The 13,597-nt window shown below is 33.5% G+C and overlaps 1 protein-coding gene across 4 annotated transcripts; it reads right to left on the reverse strand.

Annotated features, from left to right (window-relative positions):
* Positions 1 to 279: 279 nt before the first annotated feature.
* LOC149165354 (myb family transcription factor PHL8-like) lies at positions 280 to 5,639 on the reverse strand. 4 transcript variants are annotated; one of them, XM_089432297.1, is made up of 8 exons: positions 5,285 to 5,639; positions 5,023 to 5,138; positions 4,731 to 4,932; positions 4,357 to 4,433; positions 4,014 to 4,026; positions 3,708 to 3,792; positions 3,558 to 3,627; positions 280 to 1,751 (listed from the first exon to the last, which is right to left on the reverse strand). In XM_089432297.1, the coding sequence occupies exons 2-8, from the start codon at positions 5,026 to 5,028 to the stop codon at positions 879 to 881; spliced, it is 1,326 nt and encodes a 441-aa protein (XP_089288423.1). In that variant the 5' UTR covers positions 5,029 to 5,138; positions 5,285 to 5,639; the 3' UTR covers positions 280 to 878. The 4 variants fall into 4 exon arrangements, with proteins under 4 accessions (XP_089288423.1, XP_089288421.1, XP_089288422.1 ...); XM_089432295.1 differs by having other exon boundaries at positions 3,969 to 4,026; positions 5,285 to 5,638; XM_089432296.1 differs by having other exon boundaries at positions 3,969 to 4,026; positions 5,277 to 5,638.
* Between the last annotated feature and the right edge of the window lie 7,958 nt (positions 5,640 to 13,597).

A 13,597-nucleotide genomic window follows, 5' to 3' on the forward strand; every position in this document is an offset into this window, starting at 1 on the left:
ATTCCAAACACCAAAACTCAAAAAACCAAAATTAATGATGATAATTAGAAAATATTATTCCTTCATTAAAAAAGTGAATAAATTATTTGTCTTATCCATTATTAATTTTATTCCATCAAAGCCAATAGCACAATGCATTCGATCTCGGTAGATGTCTTCCTATTTTACCATTAAGGTTTCAAGGTTCAGGTATATACCAACCCATACACAATCACTCACAATGAATTATAAGAGAATGCAGGTTTTTACAACAATCACTTACAATGAATTATAAGAGAATGCAGATTTTTACAACTATTTATATTGTTAAAAAAATTTAGAAATTGCGCATGAATTTTCGCTTGTCTAGCTTTCAGTCTATGATAATGAATGGAGTATCCAAGTTTTCTGGGCCTTGATGATGGATGGACTGTATACCCAAAATACTAGACCAGCAAAATTCACGAAAGTTTTTAACAATTACAATGAGTTTTTGAAAACTCGCCAACAAAGGCCTGTGCAGCATGAATTAATTCAGCTAAAAGGCCTGGAAAGTTCAGTTCCAGTGAAAACAACACCAAATTCAAAACTTCACATGTTTCTGTTGAACAAAAAGTTTAGTGATATTTCCTAATTACTCTGACTCGGTAACAAAAAAAACATCTGGTTTCCATTGCATATGACGATGCTATAGTCATGTGTACAAGATAGAAGCTTATATTAAGAAGGAAGATGGCCGTGTCTAAATAATTTAGCAGTTCAGCTTCTAGATAATCTATCAAGAACCATAAAATCACACTCCTGATTCTGATTCATGAACCTAGGATTCTATGGGTGATGAAGGTTTTTGTCAAAGATGGAAGCTACAAATTTCTCAAATGACTAGCTAATATTAATGCTTATATGCTCCATCCAAAACCATTCAAATCAAACTCCCTGCAATTGGACGCTATACTGGTGTCATCATTAGCATTCAAGTCTAATTCTTCAGTGAGCTTGGAAAGCTTGTTAAAGCTTACTGAAGGACTTTCATCTTCATCCCTATGAAGCCCTGCCAATTCACCCTTGCGGCAAACTTCATGCAGAGAGAAGCTCCTAGGCACGTCTGGTTTAATTGCCTGTTGTCCCACACATGATCCATTTACTTCCATCTGTTTTTCCCTTGCATCGGGCATGCCATAGCCATTTTCTTCTGTTTGTACCCTAAAACTTGTTGTCCTCTCTCGTAAATTTCCTTTGGTTGGAATTGAATTCCTATCTGAATCTTTTGGATTAGCTGAAGATGACAAAAACTTTTCATCTTCTTTCAGATTTTCTTCCCAACCCAATTGCGTGGCACTCAATTCTCGCAAACTGGCATCTTCTCTGGTCTCAGTCTGCCAAAAAGGTACATTTCTATTCTGTAATGTTCTCAATCTCTTCTTAGCAGCGTTCTGCATATTCCGATCTAAATTCTTTTCAGAACTCTCATTTGATGTCAAGCAGCTCTCCATTGAATAATCTGTGACCTGAGATTGCTGATTAAGGCTATGCATAGCCTGTACCATATGTTGTTGCTGCTTGTATAATGATGGCATTTCAGGTAAACTAGAAAAAGCATTGTTGAGGCATTCACTAGACACTTTTGAAGCCAATTCTGAGATTTCTGCACGGGCAGCTTCTAGTCCAACAGAACCCAAATTGTGGCCAGCAAGAGTTTCCCTGGCCTTCTCCAGCACAGACTGCAAGTACTTACCCTGAGCTTCAATTCGGAGCTGCAAATGTTGTTGTACCTGTTTCAACCATGTTAGATTAAGAAAAAGAGAGCCGATATTAAACTCCTTTTCCGTTCTTTCTCTTTTCACCCCAAATTAAGAGAGCTATTCAGACAGAATCAATTGAAACACAGCTTAATCTCAGCTCTCATATAAGAGGGCTATTCAGACAGAATCAATTGAAACACAGCTTAATCTCAGCTCTCATATCAAGTTCAAAAACTGTTTCTTTTCATTTGAACATAAACTTAATGCTAGAACAAAAGGTAATTACATGAAGTAACCATCCGAAATTAAATTCAAAATGAAATTTCTTGGTGCAGAAAGTACAACCCAAATACTGGCTTCCTTGCTAGTCATATTAATTCGGAAGTATCAAATACTGCTATGTTACCAGAAACCAAAAATGCAAAATGGGTAATGACATGAGAAACAAAAACTCCCAGGGTTTGTACAAGTAAACTTTTTTGGTTTTTTAATATTTTTTAAAATTATTAATGTGAAAATAATAATTCCAGAGAAAGTAACCAATTTCATGCTCTTTGCTTCTTGACATGGTACCTGTGTATATTTCCTCTACAATGGAAAGAAGAGTCACACTAAGGTTTTAAGACTTCAATTTGATAAAATAAGTTCTTGAGAAGTAATTGAGAAGGCCACTGTTTCCTTTACCATGGAAATAAAAGCACTCACAATTTGCAATTAAATTCTCAAGAGTTAATCGAGAAAACCAAGGCATGAAAATCCAAGAACGTGGATATAGATAATTGCAACAAAGCAGATGAGAAAATAGAAAACAAAAAGAAAAGATAATGGATCCCAACCTTGTTCTACTCTACTATGTGACCTAGAATTACACTGAATGGAATGTGGTTCTAGCTCTCCTCCAGGATCAGTGTCCAAGATCAAAGAGCCAACCTTGTGCAACTCTACTATGTGACCTAAAGTTACACTGAATGAAATATGGTTCTAGCTCTCCTCCAGGATCAAAGAGCCCAATGTTAGCTTCCAACCTCTCAAGCCTGGACTCTCACACAATACAATGTAGTGACCACTGACTTCGCATAGTCTCACACATGAATTTGCAAATGCTCTCAAAATTTAGGGGCAATCTCTTGTATCCTTTCACAAAATCATAACAAGGATATCTTCATGACTTTAAAATAGTATTTTAGCATTTGGATTTATACAGACTTACAGTCACGTTTTTCTGTTTTCTTATATGTTATTTCACATTGTCGTCGATTTTTTTTATGTGACATGACCTATGTTTCTTGAGAAATGCCAACAGTTTCATAGATAACTGGGCAGGTTTCACAAGTAACAGAGCAGGTATCTCAGGAAATGGTATACTCATCGAGAAACGGGAAACAGCTACTACTACTAGGGTTTCATAAGAATTCTTCAGGAAATGGTTTACCCATCGAGAACCGGGAAACAGCTACTAGGGTTTCATAAGGGTTTATCGGGAAATGGTTTACTCAACGAGAAACGGGAAACAGCTACTAGGGTTTCTTATGAGTAACGGGTTTTCCCCAAATATGGTGCCAAGGGGAAAAGAAGGTTGAACCTATATAACTATTGGTGTTAGACCTACTGGTTAGCAGGTTGAATTGATCAACTAGCTGTTATAAAGCCAACAATATAAACATGCACCGTATGCACTAATGCCTGAGGCAGACAGTACCCATGTCAGGGGGGCAAAGATTTCAGTCATCTCAGGATTTCTGCTTTGTGTGGTTTTCTTTCCGTTGCTTGCTGACTCGCTGTTTTGTCATATTTTATCCATATGAGGGATATGCAAAGATATATATACAATCTTACCTCTATTTGTTCATGCAGTCGCCTTTGCACCTCGAACTGCATTCGGACTGCCTCGTTGATCTGCAAGGCGCTGAGAAACAAGTAACTGATATTAATGATACTGTTAAAATTTTGTCACTAAAATAAAAATCATTTATTTCTAATTCTTACTCTGTCTTATTGGTTCCTATCATGCTTGAAGCAGCACTGCTGGCACCTTGCATCTCAGATGTCTTAGAAGCTGCTGCCGAGCAACCTACAAGAGATCCTCCATGAGAATTGCTGCCAGAGAACTTCAAACAATGCCAACCCCGTTCCGGATAATGGTGTTACTCTCTGTATTTTTGTACAAACAAGGGTAGCGGAGAAAAAGGAGGATTTTCAGAGAAGAAACAAGATAAATCAATGTAAATTTTCAAGCCTGCCTCTCACCATGCTTATTATTATCAAGGTTAACAACCATGTGAAGATGCTTACCAAGCCTATATTTCTGCAAACAAATCAAAGTACATATCTCAGTGATTGATCTATGTATGGAAGACAAAGTGATACAATTATTTGTCAAAACAAAACACAAGGAGCTACAATCAATAATGTATTCTTCAATTTCTCCTTCCTATAGACTGATAATAGTTGGATATGAGGCTATGAGCACACAACCCCTTGGTAATACAAGCACTGAGACAGTTTCTTTAGTGAAAACCCTCTCTAATTTTTGTGCTTCTTATGCTCATATTAATGTTCCTACGTAAAACAATACTAATTGCACACTCCAAACTATGCTTGGATTTTCAACGTAATATATAAAGCAATGCTATACCTGAAGATGGCTCTTTAGGTGGTACAGAGTAAGTCCTTTGACACCCATCATTCTCATTACAGATTTTGGTGTAGCCTCTGCAAACAATGATGAAAGGACTTGCATTCAAGATTTCTGCAATTCCTTGACAACCAAATAAAAAATTGACCACCATTAAAGAACACCACAGAAAACAATCCTTGGTCTCAGTGTTCTCCATTGTGATTTTGAGCTGGCCAATCTTAGGGCTCAATCATAATTCCATACGTACCATGCACCCACATTCTCAACATGGCTGGGGAGGATCAATTCTTCCAATGCACTACATGTAGGTTATGGACCATGTAAACAAATTTTGGAGATTCTGAGAACGATTTCAAGTTAGGAATACTCACTGTCCGGACCTCCCAGTTGAGAAACTGCATCTACAAAGCGTTCGTGAAGCTCTGCAGTCCATTTCAACCTTGGTTTAGGATCTGTGGACAGCACCAATCCCATTTCTCCAGGACCATTAGATCCTTGCAACAACAAGGGCCTCTCGGAGTGAGAAGGTAAGGAACCATTTGAAGAAACAGTGTTCTTGACCTGATACATTTTCTGTTACAAAAACCATAGAGTAAGTAGCTAAGCCTGAAAAGTATTTATATATATATGAAAAATGTATCAGGTGTCATCACTGTTACGTACCTCCATTTCCAAAGGGTACTGTTTTTGTTGAAAATTCAGATGGGCTGATAGAATTTGCTGTTCATGAGTGCTTGCTCAACACAAGTGCCGTAATTAGGATGAAAAATCTGCAATCTCTGATACAAGTATGCATGGAATCAAAAACTATAACTTGGCTTCAAGGTAGAGACTTAGGATACTCTATTCCAATTGGCAATTGGGTGATTAAAATTCAAATCATAGATACCAGCATATGAAGATATAGATATACATACACAGATACCTATATATGAATATGGATATAAGCTTCTTGGCTGCAATTCAATCCCCTGCAACCCCAACAAAAATTCTCGCCATTGAAATGCAACATCTGAAAAGTTCTTTTGTGCCTTCTTCTTCTCCGCTTGCTGCCTATCACCCAGCACACTCATATAAGGCAACTGCACAGGAGGAGAATAAAGCATGAGTTGAACCCCACCATGCTCTGAAAAAGACATCATGCTCCAACCTCCTTTTGGTATCTCTGTCACCCACCTCTCCTCTCTTTGGTGATTCCCCTTCTGCCAATAGCCAACAGCCAACCCCATCAATCCCCCAACCCCCACCACCATAAAAAGAAGATTCATGCACCTCTACTTTTTTTTTCCAGACAAAACCATCAAACACCTGATCCATAACAATATCCCGTGGAACCAAATTTACATTTTTGAACAGCTATTTCGTAGCTCCATCTTCATGTCAAAATTAATCTTTCCTTCACAACTGCCATATTTTTTTCTAGTGGATTAAATTAAAAAAATGTTATCACAGTACATGCCGTTCAATTTGACTTTAATTGAACCTCACATTGTACCTCCTCTATCTTCCATACATAGTTCTCATCAATCTTGCTACAGGATTCGGTATGGCACCTTTGACTACCATCGCCACTTCTCACAAAAGAGAACCAACTTAAAGCTATCTGGATGCTGACCTCACTTCAGGAATTTGCCCCTTCGTCTTTTAAATAAACTAGATTAACCTTCCCTATATCTTATGGCAGAATCGATTCATTACAGATGATTGTAGATTCGTGTGGATGACAATAGCTTGGTCCAAAATTCTTTGAAGTGTAAACTGGTTATACCTATGATTTATTTTGGAATAATTTTTGTATGACTAGTCTATATTTAATAATTATAGAATATTCGTTATCATATACACATTAAAATGAAGGAAATTAAGAGTTTTTAAATAGTTTTCTATTTCTATCTTAATTTTGAAATGCAAATAACACTTAAGTATTTTAATTGTTATTGACCATTTAATTTATATAATTGTGCTACTTAACTCTACTTAAATTCATAATTATATTTAACAATGAAAAAACATAAACGGAAAAACATGAAAGGAAGCTTTCTAGTTTTACATAGTATGAATGAAAAAAGATAGAACTTAAAATTTGAATTTATGGTTTAAAAAATAAAAATAAATTAAGAATATTTTTATGGGTTATTTGAAAAAAATATTATTTATAAATCATATAATTTATTATTTATAAATAATATAAAATCAATTTAGTGTGAATGTCTATTTTATAGTAAGAGGTATTTGGATTTTGTGAGATTATCTTGGTCATTTGTACTTATTGTTGGAATATACTAAAATATAATTGTAAATAATTATCTAAAATAATATTATTTCATTATTTAGGAGGACAATGTAATTTCATTCATCAATTCTAATTCAATTTATAGTTTTCTTCCATACTCAAAAATCAGATGAACAACTCTTTCCCTTTGGATCAATCTACTTAATTCTCTCATGTTTAGCATAATATCTTATTATAATTTAAGTTATGTGAATTTATGTCATTTAATTGATATACACATTTTTCAAATTTTTCCTAAATTGGAAATTAAGTTTTTGTGAAATTTTCAATCTTTACACAAAAACTTTAAGGTGAATCTATTGTGGAAGAGATTTCTTAATCTCCCTTTGGAATATTGAGATCATATAATTTCAACATTTATTAAAAGGTGTATGGGCTCATTGAGATCATATAATTTCAACATTTATTAAAAGGTGTATTGGCTCTTCATCTCCTTAGACTCAAAAATAAATGTTTGTGATTTAACTACTTATGTATAGACATGTATCTATGTTTATTTAAATAAAGCTTTTTTGCCCACATGAAGTTGAAAAACAATCACGGAAGATGGACCCAACCCCCATATTACAAGCACAACATCTTTCTTTTTTTCGGTGAAATATAGTCCCTTGCTTTCAAGCACATCATATTTCTTTTTTCCAGTGAAATATAGTCCCTTACTTGTGTATTAAGTGTTCTAAATAAGGACATTTCTAATTTGTCAACCTCCCATAGAGTTCCCCCTTTCTCCCTTGTGTTTTTGAGCAAGAAGTTGATAGAGGACTATAGCAACTATGAATTGAAATATTAGTTGCTATAACTAAGGGACTAAATAGGATTTGATTCAAAGATAAACTCTTGCCTACCAATTAGGTGAACTCTTGGGTTTTATAGCACATTGCAAAGGTTTCTTTAACCATGGTCATGTGGTGGCTTCCTACTCAAAGGAAAAGTCTCTCCCAATGCCAATCTAAGAAATTTGGAAATGCTCTTGGTGGAAAGACTTAAAGTTACACAACCATTGTGTAGAACCAATTAAGACTTCTTAACACTTGATACACGCTCCTTGAAACATTGCAACTACTCCAATGCCTTAAATGGCCTAGCTTTTGGCTTGCTTGGCCAAATAAATAATAGATATGTATATTGTGACAATTTTATCAAGAGTTCTCATTGAAAATATTAGGTCTCTCATTGTAGTTAACATCTTTATCAAACACAAAAAGTTTTCTAAAATGGTAAATGGAAGAAATAAGTTCAATTATTATTTATTTAGATATATTCAATTAATGTAGAGACTCAATTGATGATGCTCAATATATCAATAATCAACAATAAAATATCTCGTTAAACATTGGTAATGAGAAATTTAAAGAAAATATAAACCATAATTGTTCTTAATTATAAATTTGAGAAAAAAAATTATAAATTAAATATCAAAGCTTAAACAAATGTAATTATTTATTTTGGTTCATACAAATAGTTGGACAAACAAATATCAAGCTCACAACTTTAAAATCATAGCGATCACCATGTAAAATTATAGTTATCAAATTTATATTGTTAATTTTTTAATAATAAATATATTTCTTATATAAATATTAAACAAATATATTGATTATCAATCTACAGGAACAAAACAATTTTAATTAGCTGGAAATAGTTTAAAAATTTAAAAAAAAAAAAATTGTAGTTTTATATTACAATTAGTATTATTTAACTTTTTTTTTCCTTTCCAAACCAAAACAACATTTAAAATCTTACAAGATTTTAAAGTTTTAGTATTGCTTTAAATATATCATATAATTATATATAAATTTATAAATTTCAATTTTGGAAATTTTAATACATCTCGAAGTTAATACTTAATAATGTTGAAATTAGAATTTGATATATTAATATAGTAAAGTTTAATATACATGAACACTATAAAGTAATTCCAATATACAATAAAATAGAGTTGTTTTGGATTGATATCCAATTTATTTAAAATAATATATAAAATGTACTATTATTTTAAGACATTTTAGTCTAAAATATTTAATATTTTTTAGATATGTAATATTGTTACTCCAAAATAATGTTTTTTTTTAATTAGCCTTGATAAAAATTTAACCATTCCCAATACCCATATCTATGTTTTCAACAATTTCTTATTTTAAAAACTCATATAACATAATTAACTTTTTAATATAATACCATATTAAAAAATATTACAATACATTTAAAATATCTAATTGAGCCCAGAGGCACTCTCTAGCCCAGCAAATTAGAGATGTTGTAATGTAATGTTTAACATTTTCACTAAGTCAAATTAGATAAAAATAAAATAAAAAGAGCAATGTAATGTAATGTAAACATTTTAACTAGGTCAAAATAAAATAAAATAAAAGCAAAAATAAAATTAAAAATAACATTATAAAAATAAAAATGGCACCTGGTATTGATCCATGGTATTCAGAACCCATGGTATTGACCAATGGTATTCATGTGGAATATAGCCTACTTAAAGGGAAAATTAAACTAGCCTATATCCATTTTAACTCTGGATCTACCAGGCGAGAGGGATCAAATCTCTTGATATTCAAACATTTTTTTAGAGTGAAAAGAGATTTGATCCCTCTTGACACTTGGTATATCTGGAGTTAATATGGATCTAGATGACTTATAAAGTTAGGCATATGAAGCCAAAAACTCTATGATTTCCCTAGTTCATCATGTCAAAGACTCATCACTTCCTTTGATGTTTGGTAGATCCGGAGTTAAGCTGGATCTAGGCTGGTTTATCAAGTTAGGTATACAAAGCCAAAAACTATATGATTTCTTTAGTTCATCACTTTATGATCATAAGCTTGATTCCATTGAATTCTCAAGTGGAGACTCATCCTAATGAGGTCCTTCACTTTTAAACACTAGACTTTGAAGGTATCATAGGTAACTATTTGCATTGAGTTTGAGGTTGCTTAAAATGTTTAATGATAAAAATATTTGTAAGGTTTGAAGGTATTATAGGTAACTATCCTGCATTGAGTTTGAGGTTGGTTAAAATGTTTAATGATAAAAATATTGGTAAGGTTTTGATAAAAGTTATAGTTGTGCGTGTGTGTGAGAGAGTGAATTTAAATTAATAAATTTAAATTATTTTTAATACTTTTTAAGATGTTAGTTTCAATGGTAGAAAGTGAAGAATTTTTCATTGTTGGATAAGATTTAATTTTTATGAAGATTCCACTTACACTTATGGATCACTAGAGATAATGGTAAAATTTAGTGGTTGCACCTAGAGACATTATATGAAATGATCTCATCACATGTGCACACATAAGTAGACCAAAACCTACACTTATATCCTTCAAAATTTTAAGTCAAATCTTTTTAGATCAATATAGGTTCAAAACTCCTTTCTCCTCAAGAGAATATGAACCTCTAAATTTCCCTTGAAATTCCCAATTCCTCAAGAGCATGTAAACCTCAAAATCCCCCACTCAAAGTTCTTGACTCCTGAGAAAGATACACATAAAATCTAACCAAGTTAAAAATTAGAATTGGTCGGGGGATTTTGATAACTAAGATATCCATGAATTGGACTTTCTTACGTTATAAGTTAGTCTCACATATCACAAACACACTAACCAATTAAAAAAACTAAACTATTCTTAATTCTAATATAAATTTTATTAATTAATAAAAGTTTTCGCTATATATATATATATATATATATATATATATATTATTTTAATCTATTTAAAAGAAATTAAATCATTAAAATTCCATATATATATATATATATATATATATATATATATATATATATATATATATATTAACACATATCTTTGTAAAGTGTAATCATTAAAAATAATTTTTAAAGAAAGGTTGAATTTTTCTGTTTTAACTCGTTCTTTATAAATATACATTTTATTACTGCATGTTTAATAATATGGGTAAATTATCGTCTTAGGGGGCAATTCAATTGGCGATCAAAGTGATGTGAAATTGTGCAAACTAAGAAATCCAAGTTTCAATCCCTTCATCATGACCGGTATACAAAGAGGAGGATAGGTTGTAGTTCCCCAAAAGTATACTCGTAGTAGCCAGAATCAACCATGTGTCACGCAAGTACGAGGCTGACACTAAAAATAACAATATTAATAATAATAACTATAACTATAATAATAATATGGTTAAATTATTATTTATATATTTTATTTTATAAATAATAATAATAAATGATTAAGATTGCTCATAAATAAAACTACAAAACTAGAGGGGAGTGAACATTTGAGATTTTGAACACTAGTCGCCTGGTTCCTTTTTTGGACTCATCAATTAGGGGGGCTCGATGGTTGTAACCTTATCCATTGTGGCCCCCCTCTTACTTTGGGTCTCTCGCCGCTTTCGTTCAACGGTGCCTCTTTGGTTTCCATGACTTCTTTTTGCTTGATGATGCCTTCGATGGGGGTTGCTACATTTTCCTATCACTGCCTCTTGTGGTGGTTCATGGTTTGTTTAATGAGACTTCATGGCTATGCCAATGTTTGTGGTCATTTGCATATGTGTGGAGAGTTGTGGGAGTGGGTTCATGGCAACTTCCATGTTGTTATGGACCCTGGTTCATGCCTCTTTCATGCTACATATTGTTGATGTTGATGTTCGTTTCACCTCGTTTCCTCCTGAGCTGTCAACATCTAGGGGTTTGTCATGAGTTTTTGTGGTGCCTCTACCCAGATTGAAGGCTTGCTCCAGGCATGTTTTCTTTTTTGGGCTCGCTAGGCGGCCTGTGCCTAGAATTTCTACTAATTTTTTGGCCAAAATTTTGTTTTGTTGGGTTTTATGGCTTGTATATTGCACCCTTTGGGATTATTTTCCTGGTTATTTCTACTATGTCCTTTGGGGCTTCTTGGAAGGTTTGCATGCCCTTCTTACTTGCTTTGTCTTTTGACCTTTTTTATGATGTGCCATGAGTGTTGAGAAATATATAGGGAATGTGTTAGTTTGATTTCTCTTTTTATGATAACTGCTTGTGATGTTTTTTTTTACTTTTTCTTATTTAATAGTTTCTTCTCTTATTATTATGTTTGTTCTTATCACAAAAAAATACCAAAAAAAGAATAAAAATAGTGCACAAGAACACATGATATAGGTTGCAAGCTAGGGCCAAAAAATTTCCACTTGGGAGGAAAACCCATACATCTCTTCTCTTCTTATAGTTTCTTCAATTGACGAATTCCAAGACCTCTAGACCAATACTAACACCCTTCCAAGACCAAGTTCATTCTTCTTGATGATGTGCTTTCCTTATCCAAGCCAAACCTAGTCAACCATCTTCCAGCAACACAACTTCGACCCCCAACAACAGAATCTCGACCTCTATTGCAGGTTTGAAATTTTTGGCCCTCCTAGCAGCAGTTGTTTCCACACATGTGAGCTTATTCCGGCCTTCCAAGACTTCTTCAGAACTTTGCTTGACTTTCTTTCTCTTCTAGAACATGAGGATGACCTAATGAGCCCTCCTTCGATATTCTTTTTTGCACTTCTTTCAAGTTCAATAACCTAGGAGCAAAAACCATAACTTCCTTCCTCCACACGTGTGAGGAGAGAGAGAGAGAGAAAATAGCCCATGATCTCCATCCTCCTTCTTCCTTCGCTAGCCTCTTTCCTCTTCTTCTTTGCTCACTTGATAAGAGAATTAAATGAGTCTGTAGGAGGTTGAGTTCGCTCCTATATATAGACTTCCAAGGTGGACGAAATTCCTCAAAATAGGCCGACTTCTTTGCTGGCAGGCTGAATTGGTCTTGGAGGGTTTCTTGACACTTTAAAATACAAAAATAATTCTTTTTACAAGTTACAATGTGCCCGAAGGGGTCTCCAACATATGACAATGACTCTTTTGACTTCTTAACCTAGGAGAAGCCCTAGAAGCGCTCAATGGGTGCTTGACCTCTAAAATAAAAGACCTTGAGCATGAAACCAATGCTCCAAAAATAACAATAATAATTTTCCTTTCATTTTAAAATATACATAATCAAAAGTATATTTCATTTTTATGAAGTCCAAACCTAGTTACACATTTTTCAACACTCCCTATTAACTAGGGAGGTATTCAGTGTCCTTATTTTATGAAGATCCTATAGGCCTTAGAAGAATTATTGTAGCCACAAATGTTCCCTTCGTGCATGATGGATCCAACTTCTTTCTTTTGTCCTTTGGTATATTAATATAGACAGGACAACTAAAGCTTCATATATGATCCACGCTTGGTTTCTTCCCAATGAATGCTTCTTCAGGAGTCATGTTATCTAATGACATGTGGGGACTTCGATTTTGTATGTAAACAACTGTCTTCGTAGCTTCACCCCACATAAATTTCGGTAAATCTTGATCATGTAGCATAGCTTTTACACTTTCTTCAATGGATCAGTTCTTTCATTCTACAACTCCATTTTGGTCGAGATTATATGGGACTATCAGGTCCCTCTTAATCCCAAACTCCTTACAAAACATTGTAATTTCCTTGGATATGTATTCTCCTCCATTTTCAAACCTTAATATCTTGATTCTCATTTCTGTAAGGTTCTCTACTTCAGCTTTGAATTCTTGAAATTTGATAAATACTTCATCCTTGGATTTCATTAAGTAAACCCAAGTTATCCTTGAATGGTCATTTATGAATGTGACATAATATATATGACCTCCAAGTGACTTTGGAGTCATAGTACCACAGACATCAGAATGAATAAGATCCAAGATTTCTTTTGAACTTAAAGAACTACTTCCAAACGGTCTCTTGGTGTTCTTACCCAATGCACATCCCTTGCATACTCCTTCATGATCTTCTTTTAGTTCGGGGATGCCATTCACTATTGAATTTAGGGTTGGTAATACTTTGTAGTGAAGATGGCCAAATCTTCTAAATTCAATGTGAACCAAAGCTTGAGTCAGGGGAGTTAACAATCTGTAAAGTCT

The sequence above is a fragment of the Pinus tabuliformis genome, chromosome 5_1 (genome assembly GCF_031772625.1).
Source record: "Pinus tabuliformis cultivar Carrire ecotype Pingquan chromosome 5_1, CPIR1, whole genome shotgun sequence".
Classification (NCBI taxonomy): Eukaryota; Viridiplantae; Streptophyta; class Pinopsida; order Pinales; family Pinaceae; genus Pinus; species Pinus tabuliformis.